The 15,217-nt window shown below is 35.5% G+C and overlaps 1 protein-coding gene and 1 pseudogene across 8 annotated transcripts in view; both read right to left on the bottom strand.

Annotated features, from left to right (window-relative positions):
• Positions 1 to 2,568, bottom strand: part of gek (serine/threonine-protein kinase gek) — a 161,247-nt gene extending 158,679 nt beyond the window's left edge. For all 8 annotated transcript variants that reach the window (XR_013884271.1, XR_013884275.1, XR_013884272.1 and 5 more), the window contains exon 1: positions 1,417 to 2,568. Coding sequence is in view for 3 of the 8 variants with exons in the window: in XM_080177721.1 (XP_080033847.1) it covers positions 1,417 to 1,529 (113 nt within the window). In the remaining 5 variants the exon portion in view is untranslated. The remainder of the gene's footprint in view (positions 1 to 1,416) is intronic.
• A 1,300-nt stretch (positions 2,569 to 3,868) lies between these two features.
• On the bottom strand, positions 3,869 to 4,808 carry LOC145331326 (uncharacterized; annotated as a pseudogene).
• Positions 4,809 to 15,217: the final 10,409 nt, after the last annotated feature.

The following is a 15,217-nucleotide window of genomic DNA, read 5'->3' as shown; positions in this document are numbered from 1 at the left end:
TTAAATGCTTAAAGTGCCGTGTTTTAACCTATATATATTATCTATCGATGAGAAAACATTTAGCTAATCTGTATAGAAAACAAGGTTAACAACATCCATAAATAGTGAGGCTTGAAAAAGTCAGGGATGGACAAACAGACAAAGAGATAATCAAGTGATTTAAACATTGGTTTCAATATACCTATAAATGTCTTTTAAAGCATTACCGACAGACAAACAGACCATAAATGGATGAACTTAACTTAGGGATATCCTTTCAAAAAATTCAGCAGACTATTTTAAAAAGAAGCAGGGAAAATTACATTTCTCTCATGGCGTTAAGGACAGACAAACAAAATGAATTACAAAGTAGTTAGATACTTCTTATATATAAAATTCTTGCTATCTATGTAAATATATCAAACTAGGTACCTAAAATATTAATCCAAATAGGTATCTTATTTTCTATCTAAATATCTATCAATTTTAAAAAAATATTATTTTACTTTAAAATATTCATTCCAAACTTAAAACTTATCGATAATCACCGCAGAAAACTTTAATATTCCTTAAATCCTGTTCTAAGAAAATGTTATCTACGTTTTACGTCCGACCGAAATTTTTGCAGATTCCTACGTAAATCATCGTTTAATGACCTTCGGCTTTTAGGAAACAAGGACAATTTAGCCCATTAATAACGTAGTAAGTAACTTTAGGATTTACTTGAGGACACTCACTGGTGTTAAGGATTAATTTTTCGTCCTTTTTCCTAAACCTAGTCAAAAGTGCTAAGGGGGGGGGGGGGTGGGTGATGATTATTTCCCGCAACTTAAAACAACTCTATTTACCCCACCTATAAATTTTAAAAAAATAAACATAAGCCTATCCTGCTCATTCCTTTGAAACTCCTCATTTACCACCCTTAAAAGCTTGGACGTCATTACAAATACTATGTCTTAATAGAGAAAGAAATATGAAAGGCATAGTAATACTAGATAAGATATGTTTTGTTCTGTAAGATGTCAAAAACAGATGTAGCATTAGGTCCACTTTCATGAAGCCTTCAGTCAAGTTTAATGCTTTTTTTTCTTGGAGTAATGAGGGTTTTATGATAGGTAATGACCCATATTGTAGATTAATATAAAGAAAAAGAATAATGAGGGAATAAATTACCCCCCTTTACATGAAATCATACCAAAAAAGGCAAAAGGGGGGCGGGGAGAAAGGAGAGAAAATCTTAAGATAAAACTTGTTACACTTCAAACACACAGAAAATCTTTTCAGAGACCACTATTTTAGAGGTCCCAAGAGTCATACAAATCACAAGAATTCATTGCATGTTAAAGCAGAATAAAATAGATACCTTAATAGAAAGCTTAATTTTTATGACAGGAGGGGAGTTGGAAATGAAAGTACATCTAAATATAAAAAAGTTACCTAAACGCTGTCGGATCTGAACAGGATCCAGACGTGAAGGGGCCGTTCAGGAAGGTTGCTTCCAGCTCCTTGAGCCGGACCTCCGGGATCACGTACCCCTCTTTGGATCCCATGCCGATAGATTATATTGGCCGGTCAAAAATTCACTTCTTTAATATTTTATCTGTGTATTATTTTTTTCACTTTTTTTCTTTCTTTAATCAAATAAACCCATGGTAATGGCTCAAGATAGAACCATTCTGAATCGAAATAAAACTAAATTTTATTTTATCCATTTTTTGTAACTGTTAAAATTCACATTTTAGGTGATTTTTTAAATTTAATTTTATGATTATCACTTTATTTTATCTATCTAAAAGATATTTCTAACTATAAAAGATATGTAACAAAAACACATTCTCTATAAATCACTAATTTTGTGTGTAAAAATGGCTTTTTTCGACGAATCTTCACAAAAAATTAACACAAAATTACACTTTTTTTATAAGGTGGGTAACAGTAAAAAAAGGTTTTATTATTATTATTGTACAAAGGATGTAAAAAGGATTTTGTTTTAAGTTGGTAGGAAAAATTCTAAATCTACATTTTTGATCTGAAAAAATGTATTTGGTATTACAGGGATCTAAAGGGATAAGACAATGGTCGATAAATTGATGTATATCTCCAATGAAGATACACAAAATTACCCCTTCTTTCAATTACAATTAGTGGTCGAAATGTTTGGACACGCAACATACCTAATTCGAAAAAATGGTCCTTGAGAAATTTAACAAAAAATTAAACAATATATATATTAGCAGTAACAGCCAAGAAAATCCATTTTCCCTTAAATTTTAAATATTAACGACTATATGAATTGTAGAGAAGATCATGGGAATCATCAAAAAGAAATTCAGCAGCCTATCTTTCATAAAAATATTTTTTTCTACCTTTATAGAAATTATAACATTTATTTAAATGAATTTTATAACTTAAACATCAAAAATATACCTTTTAAGGTTATTTTCTATAAAAATGTAGCTTTTTAAGGCCATAATAATGAGAAAACACCGTTATTTTGTCACTTTTTCACATAAAAACTTACACATTTCACTTATTTTTCATCAGAACAATCATTTTCCCATTCTTCTTATTGCCTTAGCACTCACTCACTAACACACAGCTGGTTTAAGAAGGGACACCGACACCAGAGATAATTCTATTTTCAACGCTTCTGCAAAAAATTGCATATTTTTCGGTGTTTTGTGTTTTTTTATACCTTTTTTTTGTCTTAAATACCATAAACATATAGATTTGTATAAAATTCAATACTATTTGTCAAATTTTTATAAACATTTTGCCACAAAAATGAAAAATACATGGTAAAATTAAAAGATAGCATCAAAAATAAAATTTGTACTGGTAGCACTGGCCCAAAGAGGAAAATAGAAAGAGGAAGGGGGGGCCGGGTAAAAGAGAAAGGAAAAAATGGGAAAGAGAAATGAATAGAAGAGAGAGACAGAAAGAGAGAGAGAGAGAGAAAGAGGGAGAGGGAAAAGGGGAAATATAAGGACTTGAACAGCTGTCATGTTTCTTCCCCTTTTTGCACTTACAGGGAGGGACCTTTCACCGCCCATTCAGCCACTTTCCCCCCATTTCCTCCCCCACAGCTGGATTCCTTCCTTTTCCTGCCACAGTAGGAAAAGAATATTCAAAAAATAAATTTCAAAATACTAACAAAATGTAGAGTTTTTAAACAATAAATGAACAAAGTTAACGTTCCTCATCTCAATTTTAAGAAATTAAATATTTATTTCCTTTTTTAACTTCTTTTATTATTTTACTGTGTTGTTTTATTTCTACCTCAAAAGCTGTTGTGAATAAGCTGTCATGATCTGCAGCTGTGCAACCCAAGAAACTGGATTTCACAGATAATGTTGCCAACCATAGAAATTGTAAAGTGCACATATTTTTACTTTTTTGGAAATCCATAAAAATATCATCTCAGTTCACGGGTGAAATTATCCTCCCCCCCCCACCCTCTATTGACTTGAAGGGGGTCCCTAATAAGTATTTTGTGAAAATTACAGGACAAAAGAACTTCTAACTTTGCGCTTGTAAGTGATGGGAAGGTGGCCAGATTTAAAGTCAAGAAGTACCTCTTTTTGTTCTCTTGCTGCTGATGGTCACCGTGAATAGAAGTTGAAGGCTTCTAGAGCCCACTCAACATACTTGCCAAGAAGTCAGATTGTCTCTTCATGTTGACAAATATAATGATCTGCTTTGAGGTGTTTCTGTTGTCCGGATTCAATATACTGAGCAGAGCCTCTTTCTTGCTATTCCTGGCGTCAGGTTAAAATTCCTGCCTGGCATCAGAGCAGGCTGCTCCGACTACACCAATTGTGATGAAGATACAATCCTCTTTCAGATATTCCTTAGTGCTGCATCTGATTACTGCAAGGAATGTGGCATCTTAACCAGGCATCATATGATTAATGATGCACTTGGCAATCTGCAGACCAAATCCCATGTCCAGCATACAGTCAGCCTTGTCCAGAACAAAGTACTCCACATTTTCTAAGCTTATTCTTCCTTGTTCCACAAAGCCAAGGAAGCAACCAGGAGTAGCCACAAGGATCTTGCAGCCATTCTGCAGTTGGCCCAACTGGGATCCCATACTTGTACATCCATAAGCTACAGATATCTTAATCATAGATCCCATAGCAAACTTGCAGCCCTGTTCATAAATCTGCTTGGCCAACCCTCTGGTTGGGGTGATGCTGATGATAAATAATTAGTTTTATATTATTTATGTTTATTAAATGTGTTTTATATATTTCAGTTTGTTTATCTATGAAGATGTTCAACTGTTCATTTGTCTATGAAGATTATTTATATATGAATTTTATCTACAATAAAATTAATATTAAATGTTTTGTTGATGTTGATTATTTTACTTATTAATTCTTGATTGGATTTAAACATGATTTTATGATTACAGAACATTCGCTCATATTGAGAATCTAGGGTTTTAATATATTTTGTCTAAATATTATTTTGTATTTTTAATTAAAAATGGCTTGAATCCTGTAGAATGTGGTGTTGTTTAAATAGTATTCATTGGAGGATTTTAGGTAAATATGAGCTTGTAAAAAGGGTAATAACATTTGGCGGATATCTTTTACAATTTAATAAATTTAGATAGTAATTGAATTTATATCCTATACAAGTTTTATTTTTGTTTGACAAACTAATTTTAACTTTAAACGAGGATAAGAAATTAGTCAATTAAGTCACAAAGCACAATGAAGTTTAACAATTGTTAAATACAATGTTTTTCTTTCAGTTGTAACGCAGAGAGCCTGAAGTATGTGAGAGACCTGGAGGTTAGTCCTGGGACCTCCCACAGTCATCTCTCTGATGTTCAAGAGCCCGAGTCCATCCCTCCTCAACTCAACTGGCGTTTCTGTGGTGAACTGTGTCCAGAATGGCTGTTAGAGCTTGTTTTGTTGTATATGGAGAAAAGCCAGCCGCAGCGGCTGTCCATATCGGCCTGAAGGTGATTGATGAGGTCCTTGAGTCTGCTAGAGGGACCTGCCATGAACTCTCCATCTGTACATTGAGGTATCTGCCCAGCCAGTTCATCACATGGGATTGCGTGAATAATATCAATCGTTACATTGCCCAGAGGTCGCAGGAAGGGGGCCTTCCCTTGCTGAATTTACACAAATCGTTCAAAGGCAAAGCTCAGATTGGGTAACATCAGGTTTGTGTTACAAAGATTTTGTGGACAAAACTGCCCTTGGTTCCGTCCTCTCCGAGATGGGGATCTGTCGTTACAGGTCAAGGATCATCAGTTTTCACTGCCATTTTGATTAGAACGTTGCTGTTGTGAAGATGCTGGTGGATTGATCTCCATTGCCCCTCTGGAATACATATCAGTATACCGAGGATGACGTGGCCAGCAAGCTGTTAAGTTTTTTGGTGTATGACCTGAAAACGCGTGCTTCAGTTGGCAAGGAGAAGAAGCTGGCAAAGAAGAAGGCCAAGCGTATGGCGGCGCTGGTGGCAGAGCAGCAGGAAGCTGTGGAGGGTGAGAAGGATGCTCAGGTTGGTGGGCAGAAGCAAGGCCGTGGTAGGGGGCAGGAGAAAGGCAGGAAGCGTGCGCAGTCCTGCACGGTCACACGTCCCTATAACTATATGTTGATATCGATAGACACGCAAACGTTTAGAGACATGGTGACACAGATTGGAGACCTCAAGGAAAAGCTTAGGCAGGCCAGGAAGAAGGTCCAGGAGACTGAGGATAAGTTGCACAACCATGAAAACACTGTGGTCAGGCTGGAGGTCATGAGGGAGAAGCTCAGTTCCGATATTAAGATCACTGAGCGTTTGGATAAAGCCGTGGAGTACAGGTGTAAGGAGGCAGAGCGTTATATAGCGCGTCAAGCTGAGAGGCACCATGATGAGCTTCTTGAATGGCATGATGCACAAGCTGAATGGCGTCGTGACCGGAAAGAGTTGGAGCAGAAACTGGAGCAGGCTGAGGATAAGGTCCATGTGCAGGGCCTGCAAATGGCCGTGTGGAAGACTGGGTCTGTAAGCAGTCCTCATCTTCTTCCAAGAAAAAGTAGGAGGGGGAAGGTAGAAAGAAGAAACTGTATTCGATGTTAGATAATTAGTTTTATATTATTTATGTTTATTAAATGTGTTTTATTTATTTCAGTTTGTTTATCTATGAAGATGTTCAACTGTTCATTTGTCTATGAAGATTATTTATATATGAATTTTATCTACAATAAAATTAATATTAAATGTTTTGTTGATGTTGATTATTTTACTTATTAATTCTTGATTGGTTTTAAATATGATTTTATGATTACAGAACATTTGCTCATATTGAGAATCTAGGGTTTTAATATATTTTGTCTAAATATTGTTTTGTATTTCAAAGTAAAATGGCTGGAATCCTGCAGAATGTGGTGTTGCTTAATTAGTGTTCATTGGAGGATTTTAGGTATATATCAGCTGATGGCCTGTGGATTCTGACACCATTTCCTGCTACCACTCTCAGCACCAGCCTCCTGCACCCTCCTTGCTTATAACACTAATTGCTGAAAGACACTAGTAGACCCAATAGCCTAAATTTTTAAGCCTATAGCTACAATAACAAAAAAGTTATATATATTTCAAAATGACATTTTAGATACATAAAAATTTTGAAAGTTTTCCATTACTCATGGTATAAATTTCAACATTAAATCATGTAGCCCAGAAACAAATTTATGAGCTTATTTTCTGTAGAAAGTCAGGTTGCCTGTAACTGATTACATTTATTCAATAAAAAACACCCATTTTTACAGTCAAATTCATTTTTAAAAATCTGGTTTAACTTTGTGTTGAATTGAATGTACTGTAGTGTGAGAATTTCCACTTCTAGTATTTCCAGCCAATCAGAAGCCTGAATTTGTTCAACAATAAATCACACCTAGCATGCATTAGTTTCCTTTTTTTCCACTATGATTTTATGCTTACGAACGCAAAGTTATACCTAATTTTTTTGAAAGATTTTAATTATGAGAAACAGGGTGTTTATTATTGTAAGAATGCAATAAGTTACAGGCATTCTAACTTTGTGCCCAATATAAGATAATAATTTTGTTTTTCTAGCCAATGTGATTTAATATTGAAATTCCTATTATGAGAAATGGAAAACTTTCTAAATTTTCATGCAGCTAAATTGTTTTTTGGAATGCTTATATTGTTTTTGTTATTCAAGCTGCAGGCTTCCTCTTAAAGACAGTTTAATGTGTCTCCACCTACAGACTATGTTTCTCATTATTCCTGCAGGTACCTTCCCTTTCTGCACCCAAGACTACATGTTTGACCTGTTTGTCCATGCTGACTGTTCAATACTTGTCCTATGTGAATGCTAGCATTATCTGGATGTGCATTAAGTGCAGTCAATATTCTCTAAAATGGCTATAACATTTGGAATGATTGTGCAGCTATTACCTTTTATGATACAAATAAGGATTTTAATTGCCAATTATCTGAAAAGTTTATATCCTTGAGCTAAAATTTTTTTTTAAATTTTATAACTCTGCCAACCCTAAATCTTCATGCGGTTTTTAATATCTTTGTTATGATTCAATCCACGCATATAACGATTGCTTTAATCGTTTTCCAGGTCCCATAACTGTGCTGCTAGACCTTTATTTTTTAAAAATCGGTTCAGAAATAAGGATTTTAGAAGCTATAATATTAGAATATTAGTTGTTTGATCCTTATCCTATTGGGGAGTCTGATGGAGGTCAGGAACAAAGCCTAAAACCAACCCTAAGACATTTATAAACCTTCCCTTAAAAGTGTAACAAAATTGGAACAGTATTAGCAAGCTGTTTTCGTTATCGGCCGGCCGGAAATCGGCCGACTTCGGCCGGATTCGGCCGATTAACATAATCGGCCCAAATTTTCTTCATGTTAAGTTTAAAAATATCGTATTCGGCTATTCCTCAGCCGATTTAGTCGTCTAAGTTGGCAAAAAAATAGTCCTGGTCGTAATAAATTCAAATCCGTTGACCAATCTAAAATCCGTCCACTGGTTGTCGCGTAACGATGTTTTTAAAGTTGTAGACATGATAATAATTGCATAAAATAGAAGTAAAATTTAAAAATACCGTAGCCGGTTAATTCCTTGACCGATTTAGTCGTCCAAGGTGGCAAAAAAATAGTCCTGGTCGTAATAAATTCAAATCCGTTGACCAATCTAAAATCCGTCCACTGGTTGTCGCGTAACGGTGATTTTAAAGTTGTAGACATGATAATAATTGCATAAAATAGAAGTAAAGTTTAAAAATACCGTAGCCGGTTATTCCTTGGCCGATTTTGCGGCCAAGGTGGCAAAAAAATAGTCCTGGTCGTAATAAATTCAAATCCGTTGACCAATCTAAAATCCGTCCACTGGTTGTCGCGTAACGATGTTTTTAAAGTTGTAGACATGCTAATAATTGCATAAAATAGAAGTAAAATTTAAAAATACCGTAGCTGGTTATTCCTTGGCCGATTTAGTCGGCCAAGGTAACAAAAAAATAGTCCTGGTCGTAATAAATTAAAATCCGTTGACCAATCTAAAATCCGTCCACTGGTTGTCACGTAACGATGATTTTAAAGTTGTTATAAATGCTGCGTATATTATAAATATAATAATGTCGTCTTCGAAATGAAAATGTTATTCTAAGAAAATTTTTGAACTACAAATGTGATTTAGATGGACCTTTTACCATAAAATTACTTTTTCATAAACTAATTATTATTTAACTACCGTTTTTAAAGTAGTGACGTATAGTAATAGCAAGAACAAACAGCTAAATATTCTTATAAAGTGTATTAATTCAATACAAGGTTAACATACAATAATAACATTAATATTAAGACAACTGTTCACTTTTATGTTCGTGTCGTGTTGCAGAGCAATGTCTTGCTCCGAAACCGTTGACACAAGAACTAAAAGCTAAACTATATAATACATGCATTGCTCTTAAATCAGGAAGAAAGGGACTATACATCACATTTCTCCCTGGCTTTAACATGAACCTGGATTTCAAACTGTAATATTTCAGATTAAATATAACAATAGGTTTTTACATGTTAATTATCATAGATATTATAAGTAGCGTTGAACGCTTATTAAATAGATAATAGTTGATCTGGTATGACACCTGCCATATTTTTTTTGTTTTTTTATATATTTTTATTCCAGATCTTTAAACACTTCATATACACATTTTTTTATTTATTTTGGTTCCTTAGAACTCTTTTTGTGTTTTTTTTTATTGTCCTTTTTTCTTTATGTGTTTTTTTTTTCTTTTTAATATTTTTTTAAGAAAAAAAACATTGATTAACATATAATCATTTAAAAATGCATTGATTAACACCTAATGCATTAATTACATAGTTATCATAAATACATGATATAAAAATAACATTGGTTAACATATAACCATCAGATTTAAGCATGGTATTATAGAGCATTAATATGAAACATGAATTTTAAACTTTTTTTGAGACTACTACTGCCTCAACAAATATTAAATACATAAAATAAAATAAAATATGAATTAATACACATAACTATAATTATTACTTTCTTTTTCCAGATGTTCTGCTCTTCTTGCCAGATTCTTCAATATCCATGGGCATGATAGCTTCATCATCATTCACTCCAAGTTTTGCGGTCTCATCACACAAGCCGTCTTGAGACATCCTTGCCTCAGTATCACCAAGCATATGAAGACATCTTTCAAATCCACTAGTAACCGCAACCGAAATCGAGGTTGCAACGTTATCAACCTCCTCCTGATTATCCAAAATCTTTTGATGCTTACGACTAACCTCCTCTCCAAATTTATCAAGCATCATCAATATTCCAGGCGTGTGTTCCATCCTCATTTCCTCCCTCACTTGTTCATCAACACGCCATTGCTGATTTGACAATTCAAGGTCCAGACAAACAGGAATGTTCGGATTTAAGGGCTGATCCATCTGAACACAAACAGGATCCCCAAACCGAGTAACCAATTTGAAATCACCTTCGAACCACTCATTTACTTTGTGTTCAGGATTAAACTTCCACTCAATATTGGTTGTCAACAAACTTGTATAAACGTTTCCATCCAACTCCAATCTGATTTCTTTCTCTACATTCTCTAAAGTGGTGTTTGGATCACATAACAATATCTGCTTGGCTAGAGTCGGACGGAGACGCTTGCAGCGCATCTGCATTTCCCAGGTCAAAACTCTTGCGTCTACTTTATCATTCAACAGACTACCTGCATATGTGGCACTCACCAGGTTATCAATTATTTCTCTTTGACCATCCAATCTAACATAACGTATCTCAGCAGGCATCTCTCCACTGGTGATTAAACTCACCGAATTCATGTTTACAATGCGTGGAATGTAGACTGTTAAGTTCATGTATTCATTCACCTGAATAGAGTCAATAAACACTTTAGCACTCAAATCCTGTTCAGACTTTCCATCAAACCAATCTTTCTGTAACTCTAACAAAGTTGTGGATGGCATTTGCTTCAGAATAAAGCTTACTTTATTCACGACATCTTTCCAATGTGCCAGGAGCCGGATAGCTGACACAACCTGCGTCTTCAACCTCGGATCAACGCTATTACCCACCGTTCTCAACACCGTCTGAAGGCTCATTTTACCATCTGCAGGTATGACGTCAATTTTTGAAAGTTGATGCCAATCCTCAAGTTCCCCCATATGTTTGATTATGGGTAACAATTCGCCCAACGTTTGACAGCTTTTTCTCTCATCTCCATCCAGGTATTCAATCTTAGCAAGCAACACCAAACTTGGTAAATTTTCGCAAACAAGCTTAGAGAGAAATATGGTCGCACTCAACTTATTCAAACTAGTTGTCTCGTTCCATGACAACTTTCTATTTATAGCTTTAGAATGCTCACCAGCCGCCATCAGGTTGAGGTGTCTTGAATTCTGGCTGGTAAAGATAGGGATCCTGTCCACAGGCCAGTCTATGGAGTGGATGCATCTCCCCATCTCCAACTGCACCGATAACATGTTTATCAAATTCAACTTAAACCTTGGTTCATTATCAATAAGACGAGCTAAATCTGCCAGTGGCATGTCCTCACTGCTCAAAAATATGTTCCTTGTTGCCCTGCCCACACTCAACGTGGGCAGCTCAACGCGCGACATTACCAACACCAGCCGGGATGCAGAGTTGCTGACCAATGCAGATACTGGTAGACCAGGTTTGACTTGATTTCCTTCATTGACAGATTGTTTGTGGCGGCCATCTTCTTCATTGCTCAATAACTTTTGATTCATTGTTGCCGCCGTAACCAACCTGCAAAAATACAATATAATTAAATTTCAGCATAAGAAATTTAAGATCTAGCATTAAATTCTTCCTCAGTAAATCTTTTTTTATGACACCATGAACAACAACAATACAACAATGCCAACATAGGAATTATACCTAACAACAACATTAACACAATCAAAACAAACTTGGCAAACAATGGTAATATATCTTTGAACAAATGTTCTAAACCAAACCAAGGACCTGTAACCTGTTCGAAAAATGACAACTTATGATCAACAAAATCCAATTTAGAAGCTTGTCCATTAAAATCCTCAAAATCCTCTAATCCCTGATATTTAATAGTCTTATTAAAGTCAGCAATAAACACCTTTTCGTCGTTCAGAAAAATCTTTTGTCCCACGTGTTCTGATTTTTCATTGGCAATATGCAGAAGTTCGAGTCCCTGCCCCTGATTCCCAAGGAACAAATTAGCTGTCAACTTCAAAAATACCGGACTTTGCGAACAGTTTAACAATTTTATATCCTCTACTGCTACAATCATTCTACTATATTCTTGTATTCCAACTGTTTCACCTTTATAATCCACCATCAAGTGTCCTACTGCACATCCATAATCCACACCTAACTTTACTGGAATTTCAACCGCTGTACACTTTTCATACTTAGCAATTTCTCCCAGGTATATAATTCTGAACCCATGATGCATCTGTACATTTGACCTAACTTCTGTTTGAGCACATCTAGAAATACTAAAAAGTTCCATCATCCTCTCATTCCTTTCTCTACTAGCCAAAAACATAGCATTTAAATCAAATCTAGCTTCCTGTTTTAACAAATCCCCAAAATAACTTCTAACAGCCGCCTTCGGTTCCTCTAAAAACTTGATACCCTCCAATTCTGTTACAAAAATGTTGAAATCCAGATGCTGCAAAGTAAGTTTCTCTGTTCCCATAATTTTAACTAAAATATTCCTTTCCAAGTTAGAAACAAAAAGTTGTTCATTCCAAGTAGTTAAATTGAATGTATCTTGAAAAACTACCTTAAAATTACTGGCCGGTTTTCGTACTACATACGGAAAATATGGAGAAGTTGATGTTGCCCACAAATGATTATCTTCAAAATTCGCCACAATCGTCTTTTTATCATAATCCATAACAACATTTCCCTTGATCAAAACGGGTGTATTTTTCACTAAAATATGCAAAGTCCCAACAGCAAAACCTAAATTGAACCACATATTGTGCGCGTATATTCCCAGTGTCTTGCATTGAATATTTTCACCACCAACATCCCAGAAAGGTGACAATGTTCCATTAACTGTGAAACTGTGAACAGTTGGCAAGTCTATATTTACTTTAAAACTAATACCATCATGCTGATACTTGCCAGAATGAAAAACCCTTCTACATTCGTCCATACTCAACTCTACCTGTTTTTCATGTGGCACGTCTAGTACGTGCACATGACTCGCGGTACCGCAAAACCAGCGCTCCAATTTTAGTCTAACCTCACAACTAATGGCTTCTGACAATATAAAATCGGTTTCTGCTAACCCCAATAATTCCACAGATCTAACCGGTTCCATCCTATCATGCAAACAGGCAGCTGATCTAAGTTCAACATTACTTATTTGAGAACAATCATAAGCTGCTAACCGTGGATCCTGTGACGTATACATACCACCAACAACAATCAAACAATAAACCTGCATCACAACAACAAATAACAAAATATCCAAGTACCTGACTCCTCTATCATCCTTGGATTTCTTCACAGGTACTGGTCCAGCACGTCCACTCTTTGAACTACAAGCGTCCGGTGACCTCTTGCGCATACCACGATCTCCATCTCGTCTATTCCGGTCATGTCTATCACCACCGCCGCTTCCTCTTTTGTCATCACGCTCCCTACGGTTTTCGTGGTAATCTCTTCTCCTGCAAATATTATACAAATTATTACAAATATTATTTTTTAATCAATTTTGCGAGGTTCCTAGTTACTACATCTGCTACTGAATAACGTTCTAATCTGTCTTTTTCTCTGTTTTGTCTATCCTCTTCTAATTTTTGTAATTGCACTTCATTTGTAGAACCTTTAGGACGACCTTTAACAGGAATAGTCTCAGACATTTTTTGCAATTTTGCATTATCTAACGATCTATCTAATTCATCCTCCTCAACATCTCTACCTCGTTTAACACTTCCCCTTCGTTGTTCCAAGTTTACAATTTTACTTTGCAGTTTTGGGAAAGTGTCCTCTAAAATACTCATCCGAGACTCTAACTCTCTAGCAGATTCCATGTTAACATCCTCTACATCCAAACTGTTGTCTACTAAGCTATTATCAGAGGCATAATCTCCATGAAAAACACTATCCTTACTAATAGTAGAATATGTAGAGTCTAACTTAGTTTTGTCAGTCATATCATTTGAATCTACACTATCAGAAATATGAGTACTTTCCAAAGTATCACTAAGATCCTCAACTAAATCATCTAAATTTTCATTATCCTGAGATACATTTGACCTTTGCTGTGACAACCCAACACCCAAAAAAGATTTCTCCAAAAAATCTGGTGTTACCTGTCCATCCTTCCGCCTTCCAACCACCTCTGGACTAGCGCCACAACTATTCTCCTCTTCAGAAACGCCTGAACAAGTTAAATTTCTCAAAGTATTGGGAAAGTCATAGTTTACTTTCAAGGTATTATCCACAGAGAAACATTCATCTGTAATCACTAAGTCAATCTTTTCATCTGGAGTCAAGTCTAAAGTACTCTCAATAACATATATTTTATCTCTTGGTACAATTCTCACCCCTTTATCTTTCAATCTACACTTCTCTAGGGGTTGAACCTCGAATAAACTATCAGAAATTGCTTTTGTCACTAAACACGGACCCACCCATAACGAGCAGAGTTTACGAGCTACACCAATCGTTGTGACGTCATAAAAAATATAACAATAGGAATTTATAGCTATCGGCCGACCTATCCTTTCTGTATTTTCTACCTGTAAATACTTCTTAGTTCTTTCTTGTCCAGTCCTCCAATTCTTGTCAAGGCACTCCAATAACTCTGAAAAATTCATATGTTTAATTTTCGAGCGTGTTAACGGATCAAATGAGTCAAGTGGAAGCTTAGGGTTTCTTAGGAACATCTTAAAATACGGGGAACATCCTAACCTCCGATTGAAAGAAGTGTTCATACAAAATTGTGTAGCTTTAAGTTTATAAGCCCAATCTCCATCTTGAAAACGTAAATCAGTCTTAAGAAACGAATACACCGATTGGTTGTATCTTTCACTGTAATTCGAATTTGCTGATCTTGGAGGGATAAAAATTTGTTCAATTCCCAACCTTAAACAAACTTCCCTAAAAACTTTTGATTTGAAGCTTTGTGCATTGTCAGTCCTAATCCGCTCGCATAGTCCCCAAACAGAAAATAAATTAAACTTCAAACATTCAATAATTGTTTCAGCTTTAACATCCTCAATAGCAAACAACCACACATATCTAGTACAACTGTCAACTACTATTAAAATGTGCTTACAAATGACTCCATTATATTCACACTCATTCAAAGGACCTAAAGCATCTATGGCCAACTCTGCCATAGCTTCCCCAGCCAAAGGAGAAAATTCTATATTATGATTATGTTTAGGTTTTTTACGTCTATTCAAACAAATGACACAATTTGCAACTGCCGCCGCTACATATTTAGACACATAGGGAAAAATGAAGTGACGATTAATCCTGCTCAAAGTTTCCAAATAACCCCTATGCCCCGCTGTAACATCTGCATGAGCTAACAAGAAAACTTTATTGTACATTCCAATAGGTACCACTACCCGTTCAATAAATTGAAATTCTTTCTGGAGCCGCATAGGTGAAGTCAGGATAATTAAACCATCCTTATAACTCAGATGTTCAAAAAATCTTAATATTTGTTTA

Source organism: Acartia tonsa, chromosome 11 (genome assembly GCF_053477335.1).
Source record: "Acartia tonsa isolate MP-2025a chromosome 11, ASM5347733v1, whole genome shotgun sequence".
In the NCBI taxonomy this organism is placed as follows: domain Eukaryota; kingdom Metazoa; phylum Arthropoda; class Copepoda; order Calanoida; family Acartiidae; genus Acartia; species Acartia tonsa.
The sequence above is the reverse complement of the archived record's forward strand: the minus strand, read 5'-3'. Positions and strand labels throughout refer to the sequence as shown.